Below are 21,823 nucleotides of genomic sequence, written 5' to 3'. Positions count from 1 at the left end.
TGAAAGGTAAAATCAAATACAGGATTCAGACGCATTGAAAACAAAACCAATTTCTTTTAAGGTGAAAATACTCTCTGTTGATGTTATCATTTGTTTGGTATGCCGCTGGAATGAAGTTTTCGTACATGTTCAAGTAATACTATTGCCACAGGCCGATTTACAAAACTGATTTTATTTATTGGCCAATAACTTAGAAACAGGATATATTTTGTTTTTCGTGAATTGATATTTTACTGTATTTGTTGTATATGATCTGTTGTTTCGATTCAGCAATACTTCAATAGCCTTAAGGTTCCAACACTATAAACATGTACCGCAGCTCTTAAGTGTTATTTCATTTCATGCTCAGTTTATATAATGAATACCACCTATGCAAGACCGTTTGGCCACACAAATTTCAATTCTGAAATTTGCATCCATCTTTATTAACTAGTTCAAATCTCTTGGAATAAATCATCATTATATCATTAGCATATTAAAATAAAAGAATTTTATTTTGTTTTGTAATATTTTAGCATTTGAAAGGCAACTAACGTAATTCTGTTCAAGCAAGTTGCGCTTCTAATTTTCAAACGTTTTGATTCTGATACATGAATAACTTGTGTTCAAATATTCGTATTTGAGCATTCTAGATGAAACTTAATTCATAAAAGCGTTTCAGACGCATGCAATTTATAAAGGGCTGTTGATTTCTTTTTTTTTTCTACGATGTTTGCAAAATGTGGTTTTCCATTTGTTTCATAATTCACAAACATAAGAAACCATTCAGTTGTCAATTGTTTTTAATTTTTGTTCTTTTTCAACCGCATCGCGCCAGTGAAGTATTATTAGAAGACATATCTCGTTTGTCCTTTAACTTGTTATGTTTTAGATCTTTGATATTGACTGTTGCTTATTAAATAGGGCCGGTCAAATAATCGATATGATTTTTACATCAAATTAAACAATTCTACTGTTAGATCTTAAAAAATAGATTTAAGGGTGTGCAAATATATATTGATTTTGGGTGAATACTTTTACGAGCATAAAATGGAAACAATCATTGATAATGCTTGGATTGAGCAAAACATTTTAATCAAACTGAACATTTTTTGTTATCTTTGAGAAGGAATTTACATAAACGTTCATGAGTGTCTGTACTAGTTGATGGTGTATTTGAAAAATCAACATCTTCGTCCACCGTCACAATGTCTGTCGCTTTTATATTCTTATGAAGCGGACTTGGCATACCACACACATTCAAAGGCAAACTGTTTACAACTTTAGGATAGCGATTGCTTTTCTTAAAGCAGTTAAAATGTAATACAAGTGCATTTTTCACTGCCCTGTTTTTAGAAATATAAATACATGGATGATATATAACGGATGATTTGGCAATCAAAGCAGGAATAGTTGCTACAAATGGAGACATTCCTTTTGTCCAACCAATCATGGATACTATACAGTGAATGGCATAAGGTGACCAGGCTAAACTAAAAACACCTGCAATAAAGTTAATTGTGGGTTTAAAAATGCAAGAACATACACATTGGTCTAAAATATCATCCTTTTACTTTTTTATATGTTATATTGCTAACAATATGTATACGACATTAACTATTGTTTTACAAGGGAAAACAGCAATAAACAAAGTTTTTGAGTTGTACAAAAATGACACTCGTCTATTCGTTTGATGTGTTTTAGCTTTTGGTTTTGCCATTTGATTAGTGACTTTTCGTGGTTTTTTTTGGAGCTCAGTTTTTTGTTATTTTACTTTTTCTTATTTCATACGCCGCAAGTTTATGTACGCTTGTCGAACGATAGTTCTTATTACAAAAATATGTATGATGTGTCCTGTTGCAATTTAAGGACACACATAAATGTTTGAAAACTACCGATGATTTTCACGATGAGATATGTTATATATATGTAAACATTTTTACGCCGTGTTGACACTAACACAGAAACTTATAGAAATGTATATGCACCGGTCTAATGAATAAGCCAATAATGATGATGTAACAGACGCTCTAAACATATTGAACATAAAAAATAAGTGCAATGAACGATATATTGATGGCATGCGACGAAACATGTTATTTCCTCTCCATTTGTAGTATTTGATGTTGTGTCGTGGAAGCATGTCTGTCTTTGAATGTTATGTCTAAAAACGGTACTAGACTGAATATTAACTGAAATCGTCAACGAGGTAAAACAGGTTCATTTTTATTGATAATTATCGTGACATGTGTCTTATATTTGTTGACTTGCTTAATAAGCTGTTTTTCATTTACTGATAAAATCTTTCTCGTTATCTTTCCAAACAAAACAAAAAAACTCATTATAGCAATCGTTCAGTAGTGTGGTAAACAAACTTTAAGCCTTCAAATATCTGATAAAATGACGCTAACAGTTATAACTATACCTATCATTAACAGGATTGTCTTTGTTACTGCCATTTCTCTCTTTAATATTGTCTTTCGATGAGAACTGTAAGTGTTGAAGTTCATTGATCTGTGCTTTTCCTTCATCTTAAATAAATAGTAAAAAAAATAATTGACGGACAAATCTCTTTTCCATCTCGCTTAAACTATAAAATGTATTGGTAGGTTAATTTGAAAACATACTTCCGTACTTACAAGGGGCCTTCACCTTCGTTGTGTCAGAGTTTCTGCCATGCTGTTCTTGACAGTATGAGAAGGCCATTTTTCAAACACGAGGAAATAGTAAGACAGCTAAGATGACAATATTGACGTAAATGAGGTGAGGTGTTTATTTACAAATAGATGGTTTGTATCTCTTGGGTTAAAACAGGACATGTTTTTCTAATGTGTCAAACGCTAAAAGTAATTATTTACAAAACTTGGAATTAATCAAAATACTAAAGGATTTTTTTATCCCAGGTATAGAAGAGGAGCAAAAGATATAAGAGGGACATTCAAACTCATAGATCAAAAATTAACTGACAAAGTCATGACTAAAACAGAAAACTACAAACAGACAATTTATAGTACAAACGATACACTACCTTAGCTGTATGTTGCAAAACCATTTGGAATTTTGCCTTTTCGATAATTTTATTCATTGTATATATGATGCGTTTATTCATATACTATTATTATATTACTAATTTTTAACAAAATTTAATTGAAGTTCGCGTTATTTGTATGATTAAAACACAAATACAAACTTGTATAAATTTGCGTGAACGTCAACCCATATTTCTATACCTGTCAGAATTAAAGTTTGCTAATAAAGGTCACCTATGTTTTACTAAAGGGTAGCTACAATGTGTATTAAAGAAAATATAATTCAATCAAATTGCTGTTTGAGTATTATATGAAGAATTTTTTGTTTAATAAAAGATAATCTTGATGTAATCTCAGTATAAAGAAAAAAAATTGAAAATAATGAAAATAACAACTCCCAGGAAAATACAAATCGGAAAGTCCATTATCATATACAAAATCAAAAAGCTGAAACACATCAAACGAATGGCAAACAATTGTTCTATTCCTGATTTGTTATATTCCTGACTTGTTATATTCCTGTCTTGGTCATGCATTTCTTCATGTAGTATATAGACAATAGTGAGTAAAACCTTGTTTTATAACTAGCCAAACCTCTCACTTCCTTGGCAGTTTCATTAAGTTCCATCATATTGACAATGTTTTAACAGGATAAACAGACGTACAAGGTAAAAAAAAGTTTAAAAAGTAAACAGCAATCAACAAATATGTCAACTAAGAACAAATATGACAAAGCACATACGCAAAAATGAAAGATAAGAATACAAAATTGACCACAGCACAACAACCCATTGGCGGAATGCAGAAGTACCGAGCCACACCAAAATGGTATTACCAAATATCATAAATGGACAAAACGATAAATATTTTTATAATTTAAAAAGAAGAACACTATAACACGTTATTAGAGTGATACACAACATCAGTACCTATTTACCATTATGTATTATTTGTAAAGTCGGAATAATTATCAAAAAGGTCTTATCTTCTGAAGATCTTTGACTTAACTCTGGTTCATCAAAAATGTCCTCAAACATTAGTGACGTTTTATAAAGTATGAGTTACAGCAGCAACCTCTTGAATACCGAATGAATTTGGAAATGTATATCGAAACAAGTGTAATATCACTATACATAACAGAAGGCAACATAATTTTAATGACTCTTTAAGTCTGTTCTAGTTCTATAAATCTGCAAAATGGACTGATACAAATCAGTTCTATACATTTTATTCTATTTTGAACTGTTCTTTATTTAAGTTGAATGGTAACTCTGGCAATTATTAAGTTTTTATTCTTTAAATCTTCTTTTTTTGAAAATGTAATTCAAAAGTTCAATAGGTATTATGTTCAGATTTGCTTTCATAATGAAATAAAAAAAAGGAAGGAAATTTAATTATTTAAATCACTGTTACAACAACTGACCAGGAGATTTTTGATATTTCTTAACAACATAATTTCAATATCAAAGATATTGATTCTGGTTGAGGATCGGTCATTATACTTCACACCAGTGTTTAAAGTGGTGCAGACAGTTGAATGGTAATTGTGATAATAATATAAATTGCCCTTGTATAAGCTTTAGTATGATAAATTATTTGACATTTTTTTGCTATAAAAGAGACTTTTTAAAACATTTGACAATATTTTTGGTAAAAACTATGCGTTCGTATAGCAACAAGAAAAATGAAGGATACAAACTCGCAAACACACTGTTAATTTAATTTTAAAAATAATCTATATACAAGTAGCGATAAATATGTAACAACTGATGAAGTAAGCGATAATTATGTTACTATTGAAGGTAGTAGCGATACATAAGGAACAACTAAAGGAGGAAGCTATACGAAGCAGGTAGCGATACATATGTAGTTTCTGAATGAGATACCGAAACATACATTACCACTAGAGGAGGTAGCGAATTATATGTAGTTACTGAAGAAGGTAGTGATACCTGTGTAGCTTCTGAAGGAAGAAGCGATACATTTTTAGTTATGAAAGGAAAAAGCGATACATATGTAGCTACTGAAGGAAGTATCGATATATATGTTGTTACTGAAGGAGGTACCGATACATGTTTAGCTTCTAAAGCAGGTAGCGATAAATATATAGCTACTGGAGAAGATATCGAAACAAACATTACTACTGGAAGATGTAGATATACATATGTTACTATTTGTTATAACATGAGCAACACGACAGTGCCATGTGTAGAGCAGGATCTGCTTACTCTTCCGGATTACCTGATATCACCCCTAGTTTTTGGTGGGGTTCATGTTGCTTATTCTTTAGTTTTCTATGTTGTGTGATGTGTACTATTGTTTGTCTGTCTGTCTTTTTCATTTTTAGCCATGTCGTTGTCAATGTATTTTCGATTTATCAGTTTGATTGTCCCTCTGGTATCTTTCGTCACTCTTTTACTACTGAAGGAGGTAAAATTAAGGTAAACGTTCTGCAGTCCTAAATTAATGTCCATGATAAAAAAAAAACAGCAAATGGAAGTTATTAGCGACCTTGACTGGCTATACAGCCCTCGCACGGTCGCATGATTAAAACAGAAATGAGGTACGATTGCTCATGAGCAACTACAATATTTACAGTTCATCGTACTGCCTTCAACCATGAGCAAATACCAAAGCAATTAGTCGGCTATACAAGCCCCTTACATGTGAAACAACTCACACGAAAAAGCTACCTTCAGATTAATAACAAAAAAATAAACAATAGGCAAATATGGCAATCAATTGTAACAACTGAATTACAGACTCTGTTTGTACATGTTCATATCGAATGTGGCAGTTTTAAATAAGTTCTCGAGTATGTTTACCCTCCTAGGGCAAGTTAATTTTTGCATTTGTAGTATCTAGTAGTAAGATATCTTCATATAATTAGTTGGTCAAATTTAAAAACAATTTATATGTATAGAAAATCAGAGTTGCTACTTTTCTTTCGTCAGATTCAAACTATTGACAATAGATCCTATAAAAAAAATTATGTGCTGAGAAAAATTTATTATCCCTGTCAATGAATAAATTCTCTGTTTATTTAATTAGTGCTGTGGGATGAGTTACAGACACTGACTATTATATATTCTCATTCACAATATTTTGGCACTATAAACAACTAACATACAATTCGGAGTATTATCTAGCTTTAAAACCAGGTTAGAACTACCATTTTCGTCGGTTAACGCCTGTATCCAGTCAGAAAAATGACATTTGTTTTTCATTTGTTTTTCATTTGTTTCGTTGGTCGATAGCGTTTGATTAGTCAGTTTTATGAACTTCTTTTTTTTTTACCTTGCCTTGTAGTTTGGTATTTTTGTTATACCTTTTCGCTCTTAAATTAGTGATATAATTGTATGGAAAGCTATACACTCAGGTTTAACCCACCACTTTTCATTGGAAATGAATGTACCCAGTCAGGAATGTGATAGTTATCAAAAGTACCAGGATTATAATTTAGTACGCCAGACGCGCGTTTCGTCTTCATAAGACTCATCAGTGACGCTCATATCAAAATATTTATATAGCTAATTGTTACCATTCGTTTCGATAGTTGATATAATCTAATGTTTGATTTTGACTGGTCTTATGGAGAACCACCTTTTTACCTTGGAGTTTGTAATTTCGTTAAAAAAAACAATTCACATTGTATTTTGTTATTTTGTTTTTGTCTTGGATATGCATAATATGGCTACTTTATATTGGACGTTACGCAAGCAAAATGGATAAATCGAATATAATTTCTTTTATATTCCGTAACAACTTCATTTTAAGGAAGACAATCCCGTGGGAAGCATTAGTCTACTTAATTTTAAATATGCGTTAAAGAGGTGCAAATACGTTGATTGGGTCTAACGAGACGTAAATTAGCCAATGCATGTACTTACTGAAAGCTTCATTACTTGGAGCAAAGCTGACTTACAGTATGTTATATTATTACAGCGGAAATCCACACAAGTCATTTGCCTGATGAGAAACATCAATACATTTAATTACTGTACAGATGATTATGATGGGTGTTTTTTTTTACCTGGGGAAAATGTCATCATGGAATTTACCTTCAAACACGACAGGATATATATGAACAACGTAAAGAAGCTTTAAGTTAACAGGTTGAAAGAACATAATGTTTGATAGATGGTATAGCCCTACTATTTTCTAACATTTCCAATCTGACAATCATTGGGATCATTTGTTTTTGTTCTTGTGCAATTATTTTAACAAATTGATATATGTAATAAAATATTTGAAACTGCCGCATATACTGCAACAATATAATATATACGCGTTGTTATGATGGTTATATTTAATATTGGTTGAGACGTTTCAAAATTGTGATAATAATATGCCTGCTAATATCCAAGGTGGTAGTATTCACATACCAATGTATCATTTGACACTATGGCAATACATTTTATTACCCTCTTCTTCAAAAGATTTTTCTGATATAATGCGCAAATGATCATTTGGAAAATAAAAAAGTTTGTGCCATTCTATAATAAAAGATGGTTGCTACCGTAGATTTAATCAACAGAAAAACCTTAGACTAATGTAGAATCATGCAGACAGGCTCTTTATAAAAACTGTATTGCAAATTTAGTTAATTATAGCGTAAAATATCATATAATTGTCATTCCTCAAACGTGAGATATAACTAGAGTCATTTTCCAACCCTCTATTAATGTTGATAATTGGAAACACTTACATCATTAAAACATGTATGTAATATTCATTCGTTCATAGGTATGGGCAATAAATCATATTATATAAAATGAATGTTAGAATTCTTCCGAAAATGACCTTGAACTTCAACAACTTTAAATAGAGGCAACGTACGTTAGCATTAACAGAAACAAATTCAAAACATAGAGACAATCAATTTATATTGTAAGATACAATGATGTTTTATTATTCTTTTTTTTAAATGGAGAAGTTAAATTTAGAAGCTTCGCATAAAATTTATAAAGTGGTGTTTGTATTTTTACTAGGTCTATACCGCTGCTGGTAGACTATCATAACAAGAAGTTATCATTACCCCAGCAGTCAGGACTTTGGTACCTCGGTTTTGACATGATTTATAACAAACCTTTAATAAATGTTCTGTTTATAAATTTTGACATTATTAAGCAACTAAGGTTTCAACTCTCTTAGATGGATTCTGATATTATGTTTATGTCGTTTTTGATCATACAACACTTCAACTGTTTCAGTTCAAAAGGGTAATCATTTATTATAATATATAGTTATAAACTTTCAAAGACCCGCTAATCAATAAAAAAAAAAAAAATGATTTCATTACATAATTAATAAAAAAAGAAAGTATATTGGGTTTCAAAACGGGTGAGCATTTAGTTATCGTTTGACATCAATTCGAGCATTTATATTTTTTTGCTGTATCATTGTTTTTTTTTAAAATTAAAACAAGCCACGAGCCTGTATCACTCAACTGATACATTTATTAAAAATAAAATGATACAATAGATTCAGATTTTTTGGCAAAAATGTGAGGTAACTATTTCTCACAATCTGAACAACTTTGCCCCTCTCAGATTTTCTTTATCTACCATGGTTTTCGATATATGTTATACCTAAACGTACAATCTTAACCCATGGAAGACGTGTTTTGGTGACTGTTAGCGAAAGCAAACACCACAAACTTTATGCTTTATTCCCAAAGGAAAAATACCTAACATTTTATTGTAATTGGTTGAGTAGTTTCAGAAAAATCTTTGATAAAGTATATGTCGTACATTCTATTATAATAGCAGTTTCATAGATCATGATTACCGACCGTGCAAGACTGTCATAAGTAGCCAAGGTCGTTAAACCCCACACCACTCCCTCCTCCCCCTTCGTTGTAGACATCTGATTCTGTGATTATTTTTGCAACTTACAGCTTATTTGTTGTTTTACCTTTCTGTAATAGTTTTCTATTTCGGATAAAAGAGCGATATTTATAAATAAAATCGTCCTTTACAAGCAACAATTCCCTATGGATTTTGGTCAATGATTTCGTTCATATAGACGTTTTTGTAGTGAATGTGTTGTTGATCATTTTTGCCTCCAAAGTTTCTATCTGTCTATTGCAGCTTTTGAGATAAAAGGTTAACCATGAAAATAAATCAAAATCATTATGTAAAAGCTATATAATGATTTGAAGAGTCGTCGGATATTTTGAGTGACAATAGGAAGTACAAAGCTATAAATTCATTCTGGGCTTTTTTCTTGTCTTGTCGAGATATATGAAAATTACTGTCTTTGACGGCCAATGTTCTAGTTCTTATACTAAACTAGCTAAATTCACATCACTCTCTATTATAAAATTAATTTATCTGAATTATCTGCCCTTATTTGGCAAATTTGAAAAAATAATAAATCATACACAAATATTGTGGTTTTTTTTTACAAAATACAGCCGTAAATATGATAAAACACATAATTTCCCATATTTACATTAGAAGTCTTACACATGGGTTACATACTACTCTCAACATTTGCACAATTCATAGTATAGATCTAGACCAATTGTTATCTGCGGACGTTAAGCAACCAACAGTCATTCAATCAATTGTTATCTGCAACTTCAAAATCAAAGATGGTAGAAGACACCCGAACCAACTTTAACATGACTTCATGATTGGAATTCCGCATCCAACTATAACAGTAACTCGGGTTTCGTTATTTTCTTTTGTGTAAAATCGATGTCGTGTCGAATTTACTATTTTCATATTACCGACTTTTGACTCCGTAGTTAATATTTTGTCGACAGTTTACCTTGTCTCTGGTAATCGGTCAACAAAGAGCTTTTAATTGGTACATACTTTGGAGGAGATAAATTTATGTTTTATGTTTTCATTTTACGACAAATAATCGATAACCGTACACTGTCTTCCCAAAGTGAACAGATTATATGTTTGATTTTACTTCTTTTGGTTGCTCTTACTTGACTGAGTACCAGGATGTCTAACCACAGATTATGTAACCAGTCGAAAAATTGTAGAATCCGGAGTCAAAAATCGGTAAATTGAAAATGGTCTATTTAAACTATTTCAAACAGAAAATTACTAAGCAGAGATTTCTCGTTAAGGGCATACGATACAGTTTTAATCCCACATTAAAATTTTGCTGACAATTTGTATATAGGCTATTTTTCCCTGATTAAATCAAATACGTAATAAAAATATATTACCTTCATGTGTTACTTTAATTTTAAGTAAAAAGAGGTCGAAATTTTATAAATTTGCTCAAAATTCGGATTTGTGGACGTCTTTTTCCTTTCGACAGAAATACATAAGTATTTTGTTTTAAAAGATAAACACAAGCTGTTTTTTTGTTAAATCATTTGTCAATTCTGTTTGATATAAATGTCCTTTAAATTTGTGCATTTTCTATTTTTTCCAAATAACTCATATTTATCAAATGTTCATACACGTTTTAATTGATCTTTTTGAAGTAAAAAGAGACTTTTAATAAACATGATGTCAATATTCAAAACAATTTGTTATCGTAATTATGCACATGAGTATTATTATAAAACTGATATAATAATTCAAAGGACCCAGAGTTTTTTGCGCTATTTCATTAACTTGTGCATTTGCGGGACGCGGCCTTATTACAGTAATTGCGTCCTTTTATCGTCAAAATTATGCATCAGCTGTAAATAACTCTCCTAAATCGTGTTTTTTGTAAAAAAGATTAACCAGATATTGATTTCCGTTTTTATTAATTGCTTTGTGTAATAGTAAATCCTGAAAGGACCAAAAAGAAATTATGCAATCAGGATCATGTGAATCATACGTTGATAAGAAACTCCCGAGGAGATCGAAATTGTTTAGATAAGCACATGTTTTGCCCGTTAACGATACTAAAGTTTCAAAAAAATCAATTAATTATCAAATGATGGTGATCCATTACACTTGAATCGATAGTACCATGATTATGTAAATTATATACTGGAAACTATGTAGACAATTGAAAGTCATAATCATGTGTAAGGAAACAATCGGGTAAATCGTGTGTTGACATGAGACTGTACTATACCACGGGTGTCATTCGGTTTATCGAGAGAAATGATCGTGAAAGAATATCTAACGGCGGTCAAGTATTGAGAGACGATCGTGAAAGTTCTGGTAACGGATCGTGAAAGACATTTAATGTACATTCTAGTTCAGAATCTTTGAAAAAATCGCTTAATTTTCAAAACGCGGAAAAAATCCGAACAAAAAAATATGTCTGTCAAAATGGTTTAACTTCCTCAACATAACTGTGAAAGAAGATAAAGAAAATATGAAGTACTTTTTGAAAAAACACAAAAGGCGCAATGCGTGTCTATGAAATTAATTGTAAATAACACGCTTTTTGTACCTATAATGGTCATATTTCAGAATATCATGATATATTTGAAATTTGTTCTTTGATGTATCTGATAGTACAGTGAAATTAAAGTATGTTCTTCCCTTAAAAGCGTTAATTTGTTTATGAAAACCTTGAATTTGTTGAATTTCCATCAAACTTGATCGTGAAAGATCAGGATACGTATTATTTTGATCGTGAAAGAAAATGCGTGACCAGACTTAATACTAGTAATCAGAAATCAGTATTTCTTTTACCATTTGATAAACCTGCAACTGGTTGAAGCCTGTAACTATTTTAATAAGGATGTACATTAAAGCTATTATTTTTTTTTCCTATTCAACACTTTACCTCGAAAGTTAAAAATAAACAACAACTAAAAACGTGTCTAAATAAGTGTGAAAGATTCAGCTCTGTGAATCGGTCTAGTGCAATTCAGGCAGACCGACACTATTTATCCAATAATAAGGATATGCAACGTTTAAACCAAAATGTTATCCATCAAACAAAAAATTACAGCAAAAACGGCATCTTTCATGTGTAATTTGAGATTGAACGATAACCAACATTTTGTGCAACAGTACTTTCTTAAGTTCTTTATATACAACGCAGATGTGGATTGCTTTAACTATATACTACAGACTGTAGAATACCAGATCGCAAATGCTGCAATGCTTTACTTATGATAGTATATTTGTTTATAACGCCTATAATATCAAGGGTTTTACTAGAAGTGTCAAATGCGCTTAAGATTGTCATTGGTTCATAAAAAGAGGTCAAGGTCAGATGAACCATGCCATACAGATCTCTACAAATATCCCGTACACCAAATAAATGTGTTCCGATCCTTACAGTGCCTTAGAAACTGACAAATGTAAAAGTTATGCTTGGCCAATTAATTCGGAACATAAGGTCAAAAGTATATGAACCCCGACCGACAGCCAGACATAGACATCTTACTGTCATTCAATATATCAATTGACATCACCATTGTCATATATGAAGCATGCAGATAGACATGTATACCATACACGAATTACCTTGGCGCTATAAGCATTAAGGTATATAACCAAAAGGACAAACAACATAAAACAAACATTGCCGAATGATGCATGATAATGAGTTCGATGTCAGTTGAAACCTTGCAGAAGTCGAAAATGTACACCTTACAATCATAACAACAACACTGGATTGTTTTTTCGGCGTTTTGTCACCCATTGTCTTTTATTATTGCCGTATTGTTATTTCTTTTTCTTTTCATTTTCTGAAAATATTAATACTTTGAAATGCTTAAACCTATTTAGGATGTTGACCTATCTAGCTTTTCTCAATACCAATAACAAATATTAATTATCATATAATTGAAGAATAATTTGAACGTCTTCGTAGCATCAGATCTTTCACGATCCTTTTCACGATCTTCAAAAATGCGGTACGTCATCTTTCACGATCCGAAAAATCAATTTTGTGTAAAAAGTTCTTTATTTACCAAGTTTCAGATTATATTTATACAAAATAACTATGAGAACCATTTGATTATTTCAAATAGAATGCCCTTACTCGGATAAAAGTAGTTAATCTAGTCGAATTTGTGAAAAAATCGTGTTTGTTTACATTTTTTATGTCATTGAAATGTCGAGAAGCAATCTGCCTTTTGTTGTTTTGTAAAAACTATGTACTTTTGAAATTGGATATTCTCACATACTGATCATAATGTTAAACCATTTTGACAGACAGTTTTATTTTGTCGTAAATTTGTCTGTGTAATTAATTAAATTAGAATATTTACTGATCTTTCACATGTCCTCTCGATTAAATGTCTTTCACGATCCGTTACCAGAACTTTCACGATCGTCTCTCAATACTTGACCGCCGTTAGATATTCTTTCACGATCATTTCTCTCGATAAACCGAATGACACCCGTGTATACGAAAGGGAATCTAGAGAAACTATAAACATATATAAAGTTTAAAAAATAACTCTTGTGATGTATTTGTCCTATACAAAACAGAATTATTACATCTCATTATTTTGGATTTTGAGTATAATTATACTATTGTAATAAAAAGAAATAGTTTGACTGGTTATTCTTGGGCAAAATTAATGCTATAGGTGTAAAACCAACAAATCATAGTACGTCACATTCGGTTGCATACGAAAAAGTGGCTGAAAAATATATATTTCCTAAATTTGACAATTGTTTCATTGCAGCAAAAAAATTCTGCGTCATAAACATATTTCTTGTGTATTTCAAAGCATCATAGTTTTTTGCATGAACCCCCTGAGGGGTTCATGTATATTGGCGAGTTTTGGGTGTGTCTATGGGCCACTCGATATCTCTCGGGCGGAAGTCAGAATAAAATTCTCGGAATGTCTCTAAAGTTTTCTGTCAATTATACAGGTCTTAACATGTTGTTATCTACGTCTTTGATATGATCCCTTGATGGCCCTTGACGACGCAATTATATTTGTTTTAAAACGACCACTGTACACTGTGTGTATGTGGGTCAATTATAACGTGGTATTGTCTGTTGTCTCGATAACATGTAAACTAATTATGTTTGAAGATTTAACCACGGGATACTGTGTATTTCATCATACTAGACTTACGGGAGATAACATTCTGGTTAAAATATTAATATTAGATCGGAAAACAGAAAGATAATATTCTTATCAAAAGTATTTAATTCAATCGGAATCAAACAAATATATACAAAATAAATACTGTATTTATGTTTCTGGAGAAACTAACAATGATTGAAATCAGAATATTTTCAGAGTTACAATTAAAGTATTTTATATGACAAGATACTTTGCTTTGATATTTTTAAATATTCATTTGTAAAGGAAACATAAAAATTAAATCTAAATAAATTCTTGCATCCTACAAAAAAAATGTGTATAAACAATAATCATTATATTTCTACATTAATTATTTCATACCATTTTAGTTTTTATGTTTTATGAGTAATTATTATTTATTTTTTTGTATTGTAATATATCCATAAAACGGAAAGTATTACTAAGATCAATTTATTAAATATTTAAATTTTAAACGGTCGTGAATAAAAATACTTGTGTGTTTTCAATTCATAAAGCATGATTTTAAATCCTTGCAGCTCACAACAACCGTACAAATAATTTACAATAATAACAGCAAAATTTAATTACAACTATCGGTTTGCGTTCTCAAAAATTCCGGATAGAATGTCAATGAATCCGGAGTCAAAACATTTAATGTAGGCCGTTTGACATTCGATTTCAACTATTAGATTAAGATATGTGATGATGCAAATGCGTATTCTTTTCCTGAGTATCAGTGAGATGCTTTCTATTTACTATTTCTTGCGCTAAAATACTACTGGCATGCAATACTATAAAATTCACTCGTGGAAGCTTATTTTCGTTTTCTAAATTCAGGACATGGCAGAAAGAGCTTTACATGTGACTTTCAAGCACGGTCATCATTACTAACGGTATTATGACCTCGAGTTGTTTCTCTTTTGTTTCTTGTTTGAGTCACTGTCCTATTATAAACTTTGACCTTTTCAAAAAGCTTAGGATTGTCTACCCAAGGAATAGATTCCTCAAGTTAACTTTGTAATGTATTTAGCCTTCTAAATTTTTTCATTGGAGCGTCATTAATGCTTTTTTTGTAGACTTAACTCGTGTCTGGTGTTTTTTTTTATATCTACATACCTTTTTATGTAAATTGGTTATTTTCAAAGTGTGTACAGGTATTCATAAACTTCTGAATTAAGAAATTCTTTGGCAAAACTAAGTTTCTCTGTATAATGTTTAATAGATTTAAGTAAAATCAGGAAATCCTTAAAATTTGAGATGTTTTATGAGTCCAAAATAAGTCTCTTCATAAGAGGTCCCAATCAATTGCATGCCACAGGTTTAACCGCATACAAAATCTACCATGAGTAAAGACAGCTTCAAAAAATACGAGTTGAGAATATAAAGGCATTCATTTAGGAAACAAAATATAAAGATATGATAGATAAAATAAATGCATCCAGAATTCCATATTATAAAGCAAACTGAGTGCATAAAATTATATTGCGATAGTTTGTGCAATTTGCATAAGTCATCCGGTTAGTAGAAATTAGGATTTGCCAATGGGTTATAATCGGAAAAAGTATGTACATTCCCAGTAATATATAAAATAGTCGAGCTTTAAAATAACTGTTCAAATAGAAGCTGTAAATATATACGTTCAACTGGCTTCTTCTATTTACAGTCAATTATTTCAATTCAAAAGCAAACACAAATTCAGCAACAATCTTTTGGTGACCCGACAGTCAGCGGTCTTAGGTTCATGTATTGCTTTTCTTTTTTTAAAGAAAGCAACTTGTTTTATTGTGAGGTTTCTATAAAATATTTTGGGGTTTCATGGTTATATACTAAAGCGTGTACACAGGTTAAAAAAAAGTGAAAATTTGATTGGTTGACTTCTTGTGATAGTAATGTTCTTATATGCAATGAAATGTTTTGTAAAATGTTGTCTATTATAATAGTACTGGACAGAAGAATACTCTACTCATGCTAAGTATTTCTTTATTTAAAACAATAGTGTCAAAATAAAGACTTGAAAATTAGTAATTGTTTTTGTTCGCTAAGCAAGTAAGCCTCAAAATAAGAAAACAAATGTGTCGATTAAAAAAATGGTATTGTGTCATATTTTCTAGGGATTTTAAAAATCAGGCTTTGTGTATCGGTCAATAAAATTGAGAAAGGAAATGGCGAATGTGTCAAAGCGACAACAACCCGACCATAGAGCAGACAACAGCCGAAGGCCACCAGTGGGTCTTCAATGTAGCGAGAATTCCCGCACCCGTAGGTGTCCTTCAGCTGGCCCCTAAAAATATGTATACTAGTACAGTGATAATGAACGTCATACTAAACTCCGAATTATACACAAGAAACTAAAATTAAAAATCATACAAGACTAACAAAGGCCAGAGGCTCCTGACTTGAGACAGCGCAAAATTGCGGCGGGGTTAAACATGTTAATGAGATCTCAACCCTCCCCCTATACCTCTAGCCAATGTAGAAAAGTAAACACATAACAATACGCAAGGTGAAATAACTGTCCATACACACTTCGACATGTTGTCGGCCTTTTTTTATATAGATAAGACCGTTAATTGGTTTTCCCGTTTGAATGGTTTTACACTAGTCTTTTTGGAGCTCTTTAAAGCTTAATGTTAGGTGTGCGACAAGGCTAGCTCCGTGTTGAAAACCGTACTTTGACCTATAATGGATATTCTTTTACAAATTGTGACTTGGATGGATAGTTGTCTCATTAGCACTCATACCAAATCTTCTTATATTTATGTTATATTTGCTAAGTACTGGGTGTTGTATTCGAATTTCCTCCATCAATCTATCGATCGGTAGGGCGATCCGTAATCATGCAGTACAAAAGATGGAGAAGATTTTCAATTAGAGTTTTTGTAAATTATTTGTGATATTTAAAAAATGGTAGACAGCTTCTCCGAATAATCATGTTACACTTGTCACCCAAAGAAAACTAACATTAAAAGATGAGTTAATATCCTGCAATGATGATTAAGAATTAAAAGCATAAAAATAAAATGAACTTGAAAATAGACGAGATTTTTAATTTCCCATCAAACGGAAATAATAATCCCTACGTCGTTCCATATATTATATTACAATGCTTAAATTCATTCTTTCAAGGTTTTTTGTCCATTCCATATCGTTTGAAGGGTTTGCAAATCGACCGATTAGTACATTTTTGATGTGTGGCAATAAAAAATCAAACCTATTTAATCTATGTTATGTCTTTCAGTAATGGGGTGTATACCAACCAACCAATCGATTTGATTTGATTTTTTTTAATGCCACTTTTAAGCACAGCTTTCGGGCTATTTCGTGGCGGCCGATTTTTATTGGTGGAAGAAACTGGAGTGCCCGGACAAAAACACCGACCTTCGAAAGGAAAACTGATAATCCAACAAAACGATTAAATAAAGTTTGACAAGATACCTTTACTGAATATGATATAAAATGATAATCAATCTCATAGAGATGCGGGTGCGGGCATTTATCGCTGTATTGAAGACCCATTGGTGGCCTAGGGCTGTTTTCTGCTCTTCGGCTGGGTTGTTGTTTCTATTACATACCCCGAATTCGTTCATTTACAGACTCTTTCGAATTTGTGTTAAGAAGTCTAACTTATGTTGAACTGTAGCCACCATAAATCTTACACCATCCCAATTAACCGAAGAACTCTAGTTTATAGTACTAGTATGACATCCATTATCACTGAACTAGTATACGTATTTGTTAGGGGCAAATGTTGTTCTTCAATTTAGAGACATTGCTGCTGCATATCACTGTTCATACCCACCATAGAGTTTCAAAATAACCAAAATGGATTGTTCATAAGGTTCAATGGAGGCTAATGTCGCGTCACTGCGATATATGTAAAACCACAGCAAAGATATCGGTCTTATAATTGTTGACGAGAACCCAAGTATAAGATGTTATAGAATAGCCTTTGAAAATAAAAATGGAAGATCAGTATTTAAGCAATTGAAAAGAAAACAGAATGCAAGTATGTCATGAAACTTTTTGTTGCTAAATACGCCATGTATTGAAAGTTCTTGTAAAGGAGGCCTAGGGCGAAAGATACCAGAGGGACATTCAAACTCATAAATCAAGAATATACTACGCCATGGCTGATAAAAAGAAGCCAAAGAGACAAACAATAGTACACAAAACACAACAAAGAAAAATAAAGACTAAACAACATGAACCCCATCAAACACTCGGGTGGTCTCTTTCTTTTTTGTTTAGAAATTGATCATTATCTAGACATTGAGTCTGTAACAAATTATAATATATGTTTGTCTATTATACTCATTATACAATGTGATATATATACTGTTTTGACTTCGGTTGCTTTTAAAATAAGAAGATGTGGTATGGTTTCCAATGAAACCACCATTCATTCAAATGACGAAGATTAAAGCAATTATAGGTCACCACATTAAGTTTACTTTATTTAATTACACAGTGTTTTACAAAAAATATATTTGATATTACAAACTTCCCACTAGGCCTTTCTTGACTAGAGCATATACGTTTGAGTAGCTTTGATTTTGTAGTTGATTAAAAGTTGACATTTACTTTAATGGATTTTTCTATATTAAATTTTCCGATGCATAATTCAAATCTTTATATAGTATGATTAATTTACTAGTTTGAGAATAATTTATGATGGATTTTTAGACAAACGGACAAAATACGCTGCTAAGTAGGTGCACAAAATAAAACGCCCTTTTAATGCTTAAGAACCTTTAGTGAATAAGCTTACATAATCCAAGCTCCCGTCAAACTAAAAAGAGAAAGACCTGATCGTGACCTGTGTTGTCATACATTTTTTTTGAACGTGTTTATTTCTAAAAGTAAACTATCTTTTTTTATAAAGTCAGACAAAATCAAGAAATTACTTTTTCCATCATTGAACTAACCAAGTTGATTAACACGAAAGGCGACAGATACCAAAGGGAGATTCACACTCATTAGTTGAAAACAAACTGACAATGTAGTAGCAAAAAAAAGAAAAACGTTTAAATCAAAGCAATCAACCGTATACAAAACACGAAATAACAACCAAAGTCTGAGCAGCAGTTAAGCTTGAATTCCAATATAAAATAGTTAGCATTCGGAAGCTACTTTCTTATACGAAATTAAGTTTATTTGTAGTAACTTTAGCCTAGACTTGATAGGCAGTCCATCAAAGTGGATTGCATGGATTTCCTACCATCAAATTTTTGGTCCTCACTGCTCTTCTTCTTCGTACTTTATTTGGTCTTTTTAACATTTTTTTTTATTCGAGCGTCACTGATGGGTCTTTTATAGACGAAACGCGCGTCTGGCGTAATTATAAAATTTTAAACCTGGTATTAATGATGGAGTTTATATACATGTATGGCTATATATACAAGTACAAGGTTGCAATAACTAATATGAAAACATCGGTTTAATCTTAGTTATATTGACCTTGACTTTGACTGGTAGACGCCGTGAACTCGAAATCGAAACGCATCATATCGGACCACTTTTCAGCCTGATTAGAGTCAAATCGTATTGAACGTATTTGATTCAGTATCCTGGAACCAGATTCTTATTTAAATGTCTTCTTTTTTTTTTTTTTTTTTTTTTTTTTTATTAAATTTGACCTTAATTAAATGTAGGGATGAAATGAAATAAAAAAGAGGTATAATGTGGTATGATTGCCAATGAGATAAGTAATCGTTTTAGATCTAAGAACAGATTGTGAAGCATTACAGGTAGCCTTACGTCCGTTATCTATCAGCACTTTGTACCATTATGCTATTTACTTAAATGAATTCTCCTATATTCATTTTTATGATATATCAATAATGAAATACAGTTCTAATTAGGTAGAAAACTGAGGTTGCTAGTCTGCCGATAATTTAAGAAGCATGTTATATTCTATAACATACATAAAGCAATTTTAAAACCTTTCAATTCATACATGTACATTGTAATTATCATTTCTAAAATTCGGTTACACGAATACAATATACAATGTACTATACGGAATAACTCATTTTAAAGGAGTAGGTTCAGTAAGACCCCTTTTTGGCCCCAACATATAGCAGTTTTACAAAATTGTTAAAATGTAAACTTTTAGTTATTTATTTTATAGTAGAATGCTTCTGCTACAAACAAATAGGCGGCTTTTGGCAATACAATGCACATATATCGGGAATTAGCACCATGAAGTCATGCTAAATTACTGAAATGTTCACAATTTTAGCATTTTAGTTAAATTTTAGACGGTTTCCGTGTAAAACGAAAGTGGCAGCATTCGTGTTCATCCTAAATATTGAAATGTAAGTTGTATTTGATGATAATACATAATATATATAAAGATTGAGGATGAACACGAATGCGGCCACTTTCATTTTTGACAAAAACCATCTGAAAAATGACAATTTTCGGCCTATTTGGTAGATTTTTCATATTTGAGCTTGAATCGGATCGTTTTTAATGACTAAATTAGTTAACATCTTTCACATTAATTAATTGAATCTAATGAAATAGACACTTAAGTGTTTAAAAAGTGGTCAAAATCTTTCATCAGATGAACCTGAAATTTGAGGCCAAAATCGGTCCTTACCGGACCTACTCCTTTCAAGTTAACATAGTTCTAAAATAAATAGAATGTTGCTATCCTACATGCCAATAAAATACCGGGTAGTAAGCAAGTCAAAAGCAGGGATATATATAGCAAATCTACAAAAAATTTGAATATAAAAATAACTTGATGTGATATAATGGTCAATGAGACAAATGACACAGAAATTGCCAATTATAATTTATCGTACGGCCTTCAACAATGAACAAAGCTCATTCCGCATAGTCAGCTGTTAAGGCCCCGAAATGACAAAACTGACCTTTTAAAATTTCATTTCAAATTGTCAAAAATGCGAAACGCATTTTGTGCGTTGTTCGACTTTTAATTCTTTATTGGTATTTTTATTTTAAAAAAAAGTCATGTCAATATAGAGTGCTTACAAAACATAAGTTTAAATGAACAGCTGACACTTACCTTAATTATAGTTTTGGAATAGACAGTTATCATTATGGCCAAAGGTAACACTAATCCTACTATCAACATAAAAATATTAAAAGAAGTTGAATTCTCATCGTTGCCGTCCATTTTTAAGGAACATGTGATGTTACATCCTTCAAGTTGATACTGGTTCCATCCTAGGAATGGCATTAAAGCAATCGCTAAACCGTACAAATGACATCCAAATAATATGTACAAACACACTCGTTTAGTTACTATATTTCTTGATTCTTTTTTTATGACTATATATTTTTCTACGGCCATGCTGGTCAAAGTAGCGATGATTGCAAGGCCAAGAAAAAATACTATGAACGAATGCAACTGACAAACTGAATCTCCAAAAATCCATTCTCCTCTAACACTCGTTGCTGCTGTAAATATTGTACCGACACTGGATATAAGAAATCCATCAATGCACATCGATACTACAAAAGTATTGTTCACATTTTGGAGATGTTTATTGACTAATACTACATACACTATAGCACCATTGACGGAGCACCCAATGAATGTTACCAAAAACATGACAAAAGCTATACAATAAAATATGGCATTCATTATATGTATATTAGTAAACTAATCAAAGTATACGAATTCACATAAATGTAAAATGTTTGTATTCATCCTTTTGCATAATGTAATTATTTGTCTATAACAATCCAATCGTGTAATAAACATGTTGTTTGTTCTTTGTTTATAATGGTTTATAAAGTGAAGGCTGTAATTTCATTTCGAAATTGTGAAGCCAAGCGCCTAATTGCAAATTCAAAATATAAAAGACACAATTTACTTAACTTCTACACCGAATAAGCACTA

The 21,823-nt window shown here is 31.4% G+C and overlaps 1 protein-coding gene across 1 annotated transcript; it reads right to left on the bottom strand.

The window, feature by feature from the left end:
• Positions 1-1,057: 1,057 nt before the first annotated feature.
• Positions 1,058-21,598, bottom strand: LOC139518502 (visual pigment-like receptor peropsin). The gene is made up of 3 exons (XM_071310010.1): positions 20,984-21,598; positions 2,405-2,510; positions 1,058-1,482 (listed from the first exon to the last, which is right to left on the bottom strand). Exons 1-3 carry the CDS (start codon positions 21,563-21,565, stop codon positions 1,076-1,078), a joined length of 1,095 nt encoding a protein of 364 aa, XP_071166111.1. The 5' UTR covers positions 21,566-21,598; the 3' UTR covers positions 1,058-1,075.
• Positions 21,599-21,823: the final 225 nt, after the last annotated feature.

This window comes from Mytilus edulis, chromosome 4 (assembly GCF_963676685.1).
Source record: "Mytilus edulis chromosome 4, xbMytEdul2.2, whole genome shotgun sequence".
Classification (NCBI taxonomy): domain Eukaryota; kingdom Metazoa; phylum Mollusca; class Bivalvia; order Mytilida; family Mytilidae; genus Mytilus; species Mytilus edulis.
Note: the sequence above shows the minus strand (reverse complement) of the source record. Positions and strands in the feature narration are given on the sequence as shown.

Coding starts and splice junctions, on each gene's coding strand:
- LOC139518502 (XM_071310010.1), bottom strand. CDS start 21,565: ATGAATGCCATATTTTATTGTATAGCTTTTGTCATGTTTTTGGTAACA. Junction 2,511..20,983: donor ATTCCAAAACTATAATTAAG/GTAAGTGTCAGC, acceptor TATTTATTTAAG/ATGAAGGAAAAGCACAGATC. Junction 1,483..2,404: donor GACAATCCTGTTAATGATAG/GTATAGTTATAA, acceptor ACTTTATTGCAG/GTGTTTTTAGTTTAGCCTGG.